Raw genomic sequence first — 13,848 nt, forward strand, 5'->3', positions numbered from 1 at the left:
AAATGGTTATCCAATATCTTCTTAAAAACTTCCAGTATTGGACCATTCACGTAGTCTGTAGGCAAGTTGTTCCACTGATTAATTGTTCTAACTGTCAGGAAATTTCTCCTCAGTTCTAAGTTGCTTCTCTCGATTAGTTTCCACCCATTGCTTCTTGTACTACCCTCAGGTGCTTTGGAGAATAGTTTGACTCCCTCTTCTTTGTGGCAACCCCTGAGATATTGGAACACTGCTATCATCCCCTAGTCCTTCTTTTCATTAAACTAAACATACCCAGTTCCTGCTACCGTTCTTCATGTTTTAGCTCCAGTCCCCTAATCATCTTTGTTGCTCTTCTATGCACTCTTTCTAGTCTCAACATCTTTTTTACATCGTGGCGACCAAAACTGAATGCAGTATTCCAAGTGTGACCTTACCAAGGCATTATAAAGTGGTATCAACACGTCACGTGATCTCGATTCTATCGCTCTGTTTATGCAGCCTAGAACTGTGTTGGCTTTTTTGGCAGCTGCTGCACACTGCTGGCTCATATTTAAATGGTTGTCCACTAGGACTCCAAGATCCCTCTCACTATTATTGAGCAAGGTGCCACATATACTGCACTTGTGCATTTTGTTTAACTCCAGTTTTGTCTGTGCAAATTTTCTCACCTTTGAAATTCATATTTAATAACAGCAGGTCTTTTCCTCATTTGAGATATTGACTGCAACTATCACCATCACTAGAATATGGAATTTTCTTTGAATTTAAATACTGTCATGGATAGTGTAAGTGGCAAAAAAAAATTATGCTGATAATTAAAAGTGCATGGGAAAAGAATGTGCATAAACCAAGCATGCCAAGGGAGTGAAGATTGAACAAAAAAGAAGGAAGGAGGGAGGGAGGAAAGGGAGGAAGAGAGGGGGGGACAAGGAATGTTGCTTAACTTACTGAGATAGAATTGATTAGTAGAAAAGCAAAAGAGAAGAAGGAAGAGATATGGCACCGATTGAAGGTAGGCAATAAAGAAGTAACTTTACAAAGAAGCAGATTCAGCAGGCAGGTAATTCTCATACATATGAAGTAGGTTCCTCCTGAAATAGGTTTGGAAAATATGTTCTTACTCCAGATGTAATGCATCAAGTAACTTGGCACAGTGTATAGGCATAGGTTTATGACTTGTTTCATTTTTTATGTGGGCATAATTCTGCAATGTATTTGATTATAGTGGAAGAAATCAGCCAACAACATGGAATAGGAATGTTCACTCCAAAGGCTGAATTTCTTCAAGGAAAAACTACTGCAAATAATAATCTATCATGCTTACCTAAATATTTCTACAACTCATGCATTCTTGGTATACTTACTTGAAATATTGTTTATTTTTTAATTTTCGACTTTACATACAGAAGAGAGAGAGAGAAAAAGGAAAAATATATCCCAAAAGAAAAAGAAAAATGGAAGAAGAAATAGTTACATGCGAAAAATACTTCCTGACATATTTTGTTTTATAAACTTAGCTCTTGCAGACGAAGGAATCTGGTTCAGGAATAGCAAAGGAAAAAAAATATTTCCTCCATTTAATGCAGTCTCAATAAAACCTGCCCTGGCATCTGCAATTTCCTCAACTAAAGCTTCTAGGGGGATATTGACTCTTTGCATCAAATTACAATTGAATCCTAATTCTGGTCAATGGTAATTTTAAAGCTATGCATTGCAAAACAAAACAAAATTGCAAATACACATATGATGTAACTTTAATGTAAAAGTTGTTTTGGTTCTCATTTATCTGAATTCTGGATAGGTCCAGTTCATATATAATTGCCTTCAGCATTTGAAGAAATTATCCTCAACTATAACTGAAAAAAAGGGGGGGGGATGAAATATGGCATATACATAAACAAATAAGCATATTTTTCAAATCATGTATATCCCATTTACCCAAAGAAGACAATAAATGGTAATACTATAAATCAGTAAAATAGTAAAGGTAGAAAAGAAAGCATTATATCTACCTAAAACCAGTTTCATCACCACCTTGTATCTGTAAAAGAAGAACATTACAATAACCTGCTAATAACATTTAGAAGAACTTTGCCACCCTCTCCTTGAACTCTAGAGACTACAACTCTCCAAATAACCAGGTAGTCTGGCTATCATTCTAGCTAAAAAAAAAAAAAAAAACAGAAGTCAGAATCCAAACACCAATGGAAAGCAACAGTTTGGGGAAGGAAGAACAATTACATAGCTACAAAAAGTTTCTAGAGATACCAAATAGTAGCCAAGCTCCTGTAAGAGAAAGATACTGGCTTACTGAACATTCCTGGGGAAGACCTTCCGTACACTGTTTTACAAGCAATCTCAACAGTAAAAAACAGCTTGCCTTCAGTTTTCTGTTGATAATGCAGTCAATGGAGGAAAAAAATAAAATCTAACGCATTTACCACTGCAGGTAATACCCAAAATGATAGCTATTTAAAGCTTAGTACTCAGGTCTGGAAAATTGCAAAAATGCTTTGATGTTTCAAAAGAGAAAAAAACCTAAAACCTTTTTAAAACCTAAAATATCACTTGTGTTTGATGAGAAACATTTTATGTAATTTGCAGAATCAGAGGGTAAAATGAAAAGATGGACAAATATTGGAATAGTCTTCTCAGGGGGAGGGGGAAGAAAGGACAAAAACAAAATGTCTATGCAAAGCATAAAAAGGGTGAATGATTCCTTCCCCACTGCTCTCTTTCTATGGGCAGAGTTCCCACCCCACCTTTCTCTGCTAGGAGAACATTCAATCAATCATCAACCACGAGCAGTCAGAGTCCAGAAAAACATTGCCACTTGATTCTGTCAACCATAGACATCAGCTCTGGAGTGCACAAAAATGGAGCCCACCTTAGCCTTAATAATCAGAGCATACATAATGTGGAAGCAGTCTGCCTGCATCCTGCTGCCCTGCCATCTCACTTACAAAAGTAGATGGATTTAATGGTCTCGTTCTGCCAATTAACTCTGCGTTAACTGGCAAGGATCTGATGGAGGATTGGGGTGGAGGCAATTCAATTTCCATGGTGACCTAACCTCTTCACCTCTTTTTCTCACAGCTGTTAGCTGTGTCAAATTATCACGCCCAAGAGAGCCAAGATAAATGGCTATTAAGAAAACTGAGATGAGAAATGGCAACATTCTTAGGCATAATATTTTTTAGGTAGAAACTCAACATGGGTAGAAGTTTTTCAAAACAAGACAACCCAATAATTTAATGTAATCTCTCTCTGCTAATATTACAATTTTTACTCCCTTGACAAATTTGTCCCCAAATCAGTAAAACTGTATTTTTAAAATAACACCACTACCACCATAATAGAGCTGTGAAGCTTCCGCAGCACATTATGCACAATTAAAATGTCTGACCTCACAAAACCAAGCTCACAATTAACTTATGAAAGACTGAGAATGTTTCTGCTCATCACCAGAAAACAGCTTGCTCAAGTCACAAAGAGGATTAATATTGGGGTACAATTTCAGAGAGAAACTTTGCAGAAACTTCAGTACTGAAATGAAAGCTGGATACAATTTCCCTTTCCCATTTGAAAGCCTTTTCTCAAACTCAAAGAGCTAAAAAGCAAACCATATGAATTGCAGAGGATTAACATTTTCCCAAAAATACTGAGGCATACATTCTAGTGACTATATAATTATCCAGAGCTTTCAGGAGATACCAATCCTTTACCCTTCTAAGAACAGAGGAGGTGGTAGCCCCCCCCCTACACACACACCATTTATTCTCTCCATGATGATCCTTTCTTTCTTTCCTTCTTCCCAATACATCTTTTGTCTTACATTCTCATCTCTTATCGTATGCTTGTCTCCTTGTGTAATGAGCTTGCTATCACTCTCCTAGTACACACAAGATAGAACATTCAACCCCTTTCATTCTTGTTGGCATAAAAAAGATTGTGAAAAAGCAAGGCAATATTTCCATAGTGGTTAACATGCACATACATACAGCACAAAAATGGATTTCACACATAACTGATGCCTGACTTTTGGGAAAAATAATGATTCTAGAATAATTTTAATAAACAACAATCAATGCTTTGGAGGTTTGTTAGTGCCATTTACATATAAGAAACAAATAGTTAAATCTCTCCTCCCAACACAATATATAAAAGTCCCACATTGCTATAGGATACAGATTCCCACCATTGAGAAATATATCGGCAATTTCTTTAAAAATGCTCTTTTGCATTATTTACCATTAAATGTTAGACAACCAAAGGCAATTATTCCTTTGCATTAAAAAAAATAATGCATGTATATTTCATTGCTCGGTAAACAGTCACAAAGAACAAGAACAAATCCACATATATACACACAACATGCAAAACTGTGCTACGAATCATGCACACTCGGAATTTAAGCATTTTTAAACTAAAATAATCACCAGGTCATTAATAACAAAATAACCTAGCAATTATTGGAAAAGTCTGCTCCCCATGCTTGCACTGATTTCTTCTTTCCTTTTTCCAAGCATGCAAAAATTAAAAGACACATACACATGAACACAGAAACGTGCAAGCAATGGATTAGAAAAACAGCAAATAAAGAAAATCAAAAGCATCAGGGTTTAAAGTGCTATTCTCTTAAACGTAAAAAGATCCTGAAATTGAAAAGCAGATCGCGTGCAGAAATTTGAACTCCTGATTTCAATGGCATGCAATCAAGGAGACAATTTCTAATTCAAATAAAAGCAATTTTGTTTAAAAACAGTAATTGGTACAAATGATTTTTCCTTCTCCTTTTTTTAATTTTTTATTATTATTTTATTATTTTTGCTTTTCGACTAACAGTCTCTTAAACCCTGCATGCTGCAGTGCTTAGCCTCTGGTCTGCATCGGCCGTGAGAGAAGAAGGCTACCTGAGAGCTTGCACAGTGCCATCTCATATCCATGTCTGCCTGGCTACCCTGCGTGCTTATAGCTTTTTTTTCTTAATTCTTAATGGAAATCCTAGGAAATTTAGTCCATCCTCTGAAATCAATACTGGTGACAGGAGAGCTCCCTGACTCAGTGGGAGATCAAGATGATAAAATGTCTGCGCATCAGCCCGGCCTATCCGTGCTCTGCACACAGACGGAAAAGGAAAGGGGGGAAAAACACAGAGAAACAGCTCCGTTGGTCACATGCTGAGGAGAAGCCAATGGGCAAATCGCTTCTGCAGTAGAGGCTGCTGCAGTTTCTTCTGCGGATGAAAAGTGCTGCGTTTCACCATTGGGTGCCACTCTAGTCAGTCTGCTCTCGCTTGTTTTGAGATTTAAGGAGTAATACTACATATTTTCATAACACAGTCACCCCCCCCTCCAGATTTTTCCTTATAATGAAATTGTAAAAATGTGATGGCGTGGAGAAAAGGGAGGATAGAGCAATAAAGCCCCTCACTGTGATCCCACTTAAACTGTTTTGATCTATTCCCCTTCAGATGATTACTGTGTTTTGCCTCATATTAATTTGCAGCCTTAAACAGAGCAATTAGCACACAGCCCTCAATCCAGGATGCCTCGGAAAAGCCTTCTGACTGTAATTATCCTTTAAAAAAAACCCAGGCTAATCAATGGCATTTGTGGTGTGCATGTTACACTCTGTAATTAATGTTTTTCGAACAATGAATCTATAAAGACAATGAAGCAATATAGAGAGATACAACACAGAGATGCTGCTGTGCTAATGAGAGCTGCAAAGTTTTAAAAGATTCATGCCCAACTAGGCTAGGCATGTGATTTTGAAGGGGGAGAGGGAACAAAAGAAAGAAGCTCCAGCAATGTTTTCAAAGCCTCTTGCACATAAGTAGGTCAGCAAAGAGAAAGAAAAGAAGGATCTATGTAGCCTGGGAGACTTCCACAAAACTGGGGAATCAGCTAATCAGATAACCTATGAATGTGTCAGCTAAAGAGGTAGATCAACAAGGTTCAGATAATGAGGTTTCGGCACAGATAGTATTTGCATTATTAGCAAACTCTAATTTACTGTTAACACTATCCTGCCCAGATAAAATATCAACAACTGTTTCCCAAAAGAGCAAAGAACCAGCTAGAAAGCTTTTTGCAAACAAAGCACATCTGTTAGTATTCATCCATCAGAAAATTAGAGATATAATATTATTCTTCCTCATAATATATCACATCAGCTTTGTTAAAGCTAAACAAAAAATATAGGTGATCCACATTTAATAACTACCTTGGGTAATGACTATTCACAAAAACAATTGTAACAAATGTATTTTCTAACAAAAGCACACATTTAGGAGAACAAAAATCTTTATAAAAATATCTTTTTTATAGAAAAAATATAATATAACAAAAATTGTCAGTGTGAAACTGATTAGGTTCTGGCCAGTTTTAGGCAATAGCTACCAGCTAGGCAGGTTCTAATCAGCTAATTAAAGTCATAGAGCTGTGTTTGTTAATTTGCTTTAATATATTTAGGGAAATGCTGGGCTGCAGAGAAGAGCAGCTCAGGAAGGAATAGATTGTTTAATAACCATTTTGCTGGAACCAATTGTAGTCACTGGGTGAGAATCTGTAACAAAATAGTCACTATATAGAAAAATCAATCTGCCAATAAAGACCACAGAATTATAAGTTGTGTTGATAGCTAAATTTGAACCTTAATCTTTGCTTAGCTGTTCTAATATTCAAAATAGTGCATTCTGAGATTTTAGGCAGTAAATGTTTTCAGCATTTTTAGTTTCACATTTCAATACATGTTTCTGATATGTTAATCCATCTACTCTGAACTATCAGTTATTATGTACTCATAATCTTATGGTAGACTTACAATATTTTTACTGCACATAATTTTCTCTTTTCTAAGGATGTCTTAGAACTACCTCTTTATATTGATATATCTAAGACAAGGATGTCTTAGAACTACCTCTTTATATTGACTTATATGATAACTTGCTGAACTTAATGTGGCATTTTGTGGAATAGGCACAAATTTGGATTCTACATTCAGAGAAAAAATCCCTAATTTTGAACATTGGGGGGGGGGCTTTTTTAGTAGACTGTAATTAAGTCTTATATGAAAAGAGATGATGATAGCTCTTTCCTAATAAATGTGGAGGTAACAAATCCATTTTATGTGCTTTTCAATAGACACCTTCATTCACTTATTTGCCAACAATCAACTGTACAGTCCTCCAAACATAAACCAATGCACATGTATATTACACCTTCCCCTGGAAGACATATACGTGATTGATGAATATCTTTAAATGTTCCTTCTGACATAACTACAAGCATATACCATACATAAAAGCCTGTATTTTGTTGCCAGTACTGTCCTTCCCTCTTTTTGTAATTGAAGGAGTTGTAAATTATCAGAAGATCCAATCAAACACTATTTTCAAACAGAAACCATTTCATTTCATTGAAAAAACAATGAAAAAAATCATATTCTATTTCCCTTCCTCCATTTTGTTTTTGGGGGGCATAAAACAGAAGCAAGTTTTATCCTCTCAATGTTTCTGGGAGCTTTTCAGGTATCGCATATCGCTTTTATGTTTCAAATTCAAAAGTATTTTGGCCTAAGAGACCCCATTTGAGTTTACAATAGTTGTAAAGTTGAGATAGAGTATAACCCAGTGATGGCGAACCTTTTAAACACCGAGTTCCAAAATTGTTTGTGCATATGCCCAAACTGAAAGGTGTATGTGTATGCATGAACATGCACGTGTGCACGAACATACAAGTGTGGGCACACATGTGAACATGCACATGCACAGACATGCACGCATGTGCAGCAGCGACCCAAAGACCAGCTGGCGGGCGGAAGGCGGGGCATCCCAACACAGGCAGCATAGCAAGAGGTAAGCTCTTTTTCTTTCATGAGCTTCTGTTTCGTTGTTTGAAGGGAAACAGAAGGGAAACAGAAACCAGAAGGCTCTGCATGCCACTTATGGCATGTGCGCCATAAGTTCACCATCAGAGTGATAGCCATTCCTGAAGTTTCTGAATTTGGAAGAGTCAGTCTGGTTGAATTTGAAAAGTCTATTCAGAGCTGCTTTAGCTTCAAAGCATTCTTAGTGTGGTTAGGGTAACCCCTTTCAAAATTGTTTTCCAACCCTTAAAACAAACATTGAGCTTTAAATGTTTTATATGTTAAATACTTTGAATAGCCCAACTAGTTTAGTTTAGTTTAGTTTGCCTTTATTTGTATGCCGCCCTTTTCCCTAAGGGGACTCAGGGCGGCTCACAATTCAAAAGGGCGGGGGAAACAACAAACAATAAACAATACAACATATTAAAAGAGAAAAAATGCAACAATCATACCATTCGAGTGGGGCTATAATCTTAGCCCCAGGCCAGCCGGGACAGCCAGATCTTTACAGCAGCGCGGAAGGATTGGAGGGTGGTGAGGGTCCGAATCTCCACGGGGAGTTCGTTCCAAAGGGACGGAGCAGCCACCGAGAAGGCCCTCCTCCGGGTAGTTGCCAGTTTGCACTGGCTAGACGATGGGATTCGAAGGAGGCCTAATCGGTCTGGTGGAGGTAATTGGCAGTAGGCGGTCTCTCAAGTACCCAGGCCCACTACCATGAAGGGCTTTATAGGTGATAAGTAGCACCTTGAAGCGCACCTGGAGATCAACAGGTAGCCAGCGCAGCTCGTGGAGGATAGGTGTTACGTGGGTGAACCAAGGTGCACCCACTATCGCTCGCGCGGCCGCGTTCTGGACTAGCTGGAGTCGCCGAATGCTCTTCAAGGGCAGCCCCATGTAGAGCACATTGCAATATTCCAGCCTAGAGGTCACAAGGGCACGAGTGACTGTTGTGAGGTCCTCCCGGTTCAGGTAGGGACGCAACTGGTGTACCAGGCGAACCTGGGCAAATGCCCCCCTGGTCACAGCTGACAAATGATGTTCGAAGGTCAGCTGTGGGTCCAGGAGGACTCCCAAGTTGCGAACCCTGTCTGAGGGATGTATAGTTTGACCCCCCAGCCTGAGAGATGGAGTACTTGGCCAATTCTTGGGAGGGAAACACAACAGCCACTCGGTCTTTTCTGGATTGAGCACAAGCTTGTTGACCCCCATCCAGTCTTTAACAGCATCCAGCCCCTGGCTCATCACATCCATCGCTTTGTTGAGTTGGCACGGGGCGGACAGATACAATTGAGTATCGTCCGCATATTGATGGTACTTTATCCCGTGCCGTCGAATGATCTCACCCAGCGGTTTCATGTAGATGTTGAAAAGAAGGGGGGAAAGGACTGAACCCTGAGGCACCCCACACATTAGGGGCCTAGGGGTCGATCTCTGCTCCCCAACTAACACCGACTGCGACCTGTCCGAGAGGTAAGAGGAGAACCACTGTAAAACAGCGCCTCCCACCCCCACCTCCCGCAGTCGTCGCAGAAGGATACCATGGTCGATGGTATCGAAAGCCGCCGAGAGGTCAAGGAGCACTAGGATGGAGGCGTGGCCTCCATCCCTGGCTCTCCAGAGATCATCGGTCAACACGACCAATATAATATAAAGATACATATTAAGAAATGAAGATCTATTTAGTTCTATATAAAAAGTGCAATCTTGTTTTACATTTTAACCTTCAAACAACAAACCACCTGACAGATTTGCAAAAAACAAAACTAACCAGATCCAACATACAGTACATTTACAGATCTATTTCTTTTTAACTAATTTTCCTTTATTGAATGTATGTATGTATGTATGTATGTGTGTATGTGTATGTATGTATGTATGTATATATATATATGTATATATATATATGTATATATATATGTATATATATATATATATGTATATATATATATATGTATATATATATATATATGTATATATATGTGTGTGTGTGGCCTAATGGCTAAAATCTCTGCCTAGTATGCCTAGTGTGCAATATAGCCCAGGTTCAAATCCCAGTAAGGGTATGGCTAGCTGATGAGAGCTAAATAGCTTGAAATAGATCTATACTAGTCTCCCTTTATTTATTTATCAGCACAAATAAACACACACACACACACACACACACACACACACACACACACACACACACATATATATATATATATATATATATATATATATAATCAGTGACGTGCGGTGAGGGTTACTGTTGGTGAGGCAAGAGCGCAGTAGCGGCGAGAAGCGCACTGCCGCCTCATCCCCCGCCTCCTCCGTCCCCACTGACATTCCAAAAGGGCATTCCAAAAGTATGCCGCCGAGGAGCAGCAGAGCTGGGATCATTGCCGCTCAGGTGGCCCCCACCTCCAGCAGCTTGTGTGTTCCGGCTCCATCCAAGCTTCTTGCCATCGTGCTCCACCGCTTTGCCCCCCCCGCCTCCTCCATCCCCGCTGACATTCCAAACTTGTGAAAGAAACTCCTTGGGCAATGGCACACATGCCAGCAGAGAAGGCTCTGAATGGCACTTTTGGCATGTGTGCCATAGGTTCACCATCACACTGATAGCCATTCCTAAAATTTCGGAATTTGGAAGAGTCAGTGTGGTTGAATTTGAAAAGTCTATTCAGAACGGGGAGGAGGAGGAGAAGAGCGGTGAGTCATTGTGCTGGCCGGCCGGCCAGGCGGGGAGCAGGTCGGGCGGGGGCGGGGGAATGGCTGGCTGGGGAGGGGGCCACCTGAGCTGACATGATCCCCACTCCACATTTTAGGTGCTACCAGTTAGCCTGTTAGGTGCCTAACATGTTCCACCCAGACTGGATATGATACTAAATACAATATTACCTCTTCAGACACAAATTTACCTCTCAGTTTATTTTTAGGGAAGGAAAATGGTCCTTGTTCCCTCGAACAGCTCCCACAGAATGGTACAGCGTGCCAATGGTTTCAGAATACAGGGAATCATGATGTATCCCTGACTGTTAACAGACCCCTTTCCTCTCCTCTTTACAGCTACATATAGAGTACTTTTCATAATAATATGTATTAACCCGTGATTATGCACCCTTCACACAATGGTTTTCTAGTCATGGAATGCCTACTGTCATAATTGTTATGAAATCAAACATGGAAACGTGTAATAAAATCAAACAGCAACAAAACCTACAGCAACACGTTAACAGTACTGAAAATCTCTATAATATGACCAATATAAACCTGGAATTTGCAATCAATCAGCCTTCCACAAGGCTTGGACAAAGTAAACTCAGTGATAAAGATGATGATAGTGAAATCAAAGTTATGGCCTATCCTATGAAGAGAATTGCATTTAGCTAGCCCTGCCTGGTGTTAAAAAGGAGGGTCATACCTGGCCAGTTCTTGGATGGGTGATCACCATAAACTGTTAGATAGTGAAAGTGTAGAAGTATCGTAAAAGTAGGCAGTGGCAAATTACTTGCTTTGGGATACTGGGAATTGTTTGGAGAACATTGTTAATTGTTTTTCTTATGTTTTTTATTGTTGTGGCTGTGAGCTTCCCCAAGTTGTGGTTCATAAGATGGGGGAGGCATATAACTTTTCTAAATAAATACATACAGATCAGAATAATTTATGTAGGCTATGCTACATATAGTCAAAACAGTTGCCTTGGAGAGATGGGCAACATATTTAATAAATAAATAAAAAATTTTAAAAATAGAATGGATCCCTCTTGATAAAAAGTCTCCACGAAAGAGACCTAAAACAAAATGGATTGATGACAGCAGCAAGTACCGAGGGCCCAATTGGCAAAAGAAAGCTCAGGACCATATTGGTTGGAAACCTGTGGAACAGGCCTTCATCCTGCGGGTGGGCAGACAATGGCTAAAATGATGATGATGAAAAATAAAACAAATAGTTATGAGGGGAATACCAACTCAGTAGTTCCATCGGGTAGGAAATATATTATTTACTTTAAGTTCATGTGTATTGAAATACAATTATGGAGCTCATTGAGAGTGACTCATAAAATTGTCTGTATGATTTAAATAGGTTTTCTTGCTATAAAAATATTTTATTATGCCTTTCGTTGAAAAGAATCTCAAAGCAGCAATTCATTAAAAGTAAAGGTTATGTTAATAGCTGATGAAGGCCAACTAACAGAACTTTTATTAAGAGATAACAAAAATGTTAAATGTTGGAGCTTGTCAGACTGCAGAGGACAGGTCATTGTACAGAACGGATGCCAGCGTGTCTTCTTCAGTTAACCCTAAAAGCAATTAACGACAAGGAAAGGAGGACCTTCCCCAAGGAATGGACCTCTCTGGGAAAATAATCTCATTGGACATATTTTTCAAAGGAATCTTGTCCTGGTTGTGCGCATGCAATATAATACCTGCACAATGTTGTATCCCAAATAAAAGAGGGTCAGGGTTTATATCACTATGTGGCTTTCTGCTCCCTTGCCTCCCAGTAGGTGCCTTGTACAGTAGTACCTCGATACTTGCTTCAAAGTTTGTCAAATTTGACACACTTTGAAGCAAAACGCTTGTCCAGGTACTCATCTTTCTCCTGGTAATCAATGTGCAAGGTATAACTTGCTGTTGTCAGCTGCCTCATGACTCACTAGGATCACATAGTATCCCACTTGGTTTGCTGAGTATCCAGGTACCACTGTACTGAGTTGTGAATAGGGTCACATACTAATATTAAGACCCTGGTGATTGACCAGAAGAAAGCAAAAGAACCCAAGTAAATATATAGTTATTTCTGTAAATAGTAAGTTTTACAAATATTATAATATAAATAATACAAAGAATATTTCTATAATAAAAGGTTGAGAGGATTTCTGCAACATATGGGCAATGTAATACAAAGCTGATTGACAATAAATTCAATCAAGCAGAAAACAATAACCTAATCAACTACCAAGGAGAAAAATACACCCTCACCAGAACCCATGGCAAGCTACTGTAAACAGGGAACAAAAGCCCCATACTCACTTGCACTGATGATATTACCTAGTTGGCTAATGAAACATCTGCAAGCAAACTACCAAGCTCCTGGAGCACCAAAGACTTCATAGTTCAATACTGAGTTACATATATTCTCATCTATTGAAATAAGTGATTTCTCTATTCTTACTATCATTAGGTAATCCTTAATTAAAGCTTCTTATCTATGCTCAATTAGACCTGTCATTTGTCCAGCAGTATTTTAGGCCTTTCTTGTACTGATTCATCTTCTAAGCCCTTCTGAAAAGCAAATTGCTCTGTGGGATTCACATGCATAAAGATTCTGACAAGCATGATCTGATCCAAGGTCACAATCACTTGTTCATTCCAAGCAGCAAGTAAAGCTTTGGTTGAGCTTGTACCAGTGCTCCGGGGATTCATTTAAATTCCCTTTGGAGCCCGATCATGTCCATCTCAGGTACCAGCAGCAGGCTGACTGAAGCTGTAGTCTAACAGGAATGATCTGTTGATGGCAAGAGATTGATGATAATGTATCCCAACTAAAGATCACATTGCTTTTGCCAAGAGACAAAACCCAGTTCTAACATTTGACTCCTATTGTGAACTGACCTATTAATAGATCTTGGAACAAGTCTATGGTTGCTATTAAATTCTGAACTGCATCCAATTCTGAAGGCAGGTTGCTCTGCCATAGTCCCCAATAGTAGGCCTGAAATTGATCTGCTCTAATAGGGAAACAAAGTAGCAGAGAGGCGGGTACACAAACAGCAATCTCATCTCATCCTAAGGCCCAAATTCATCAGTAGAGCAATGTTGTACAGCCACCAGGTGAGATCAGCACTTCTCATTCCTGCCCAACAACTTAAATTTATGCCACATTTTTAAGATGGAAATCCCCCAGCTTTTGGTAATACAGGTTGATCCTCTCATTCAGATCACATAACTCCATAGAATAGGGTGAGGAAAAAGATAAAAAAGGCCAAAACAGACACTATCCCATGTGGAAAGT

General features: G+C 39.2%; 1 protein-coding gene across 3 annotated transcripts in view; it reads right to left on the minus strand.

Moving 5' to 3' along the window:
* The window catches only part of LOC116507394 (neurexin-1-beta-like), a 114,467-nt gene that overhangs the window by 36,776 nt on the left and 63,843 nt on the right, over positions 1-13,848 (minus strand). For 2 of the 3 annotated variants that reach the window (XM_032215493.1, XM_032215492.1), the window contains exon 1: positions 4,896-5,099. The exons of the other annotated variant lie outside the window; for it this stretch is intronic. In XM_032215493.1, coding sequence (XP_032071384.1) covers positions 4,896-4,928 — 33 coding nt within the window. In that variant the 5' untranslated portion in view covers positions 4,929-5,099. Of the gene's footprint in view, positions 1-4,895; positions 5,100-13,848 lie in introns of those variants that run through there. 3 annotated transcript variants of the gene reach the window in all.

This window comes from Thamnophis elegans, chromosome 4, assembly GCF_009769535.1.
Source record: "Thamnophis elegans isolate rThaEle1 chromosome 4, rThaEle1.pri, whole genome shotgun sequence".
Taxonomy (NCBI): Eukaryota; Metazoa; Chordata; class Lepidosauria; order Squamata; family Colubridae; genus Thamnophis; species Thamnophis elegans.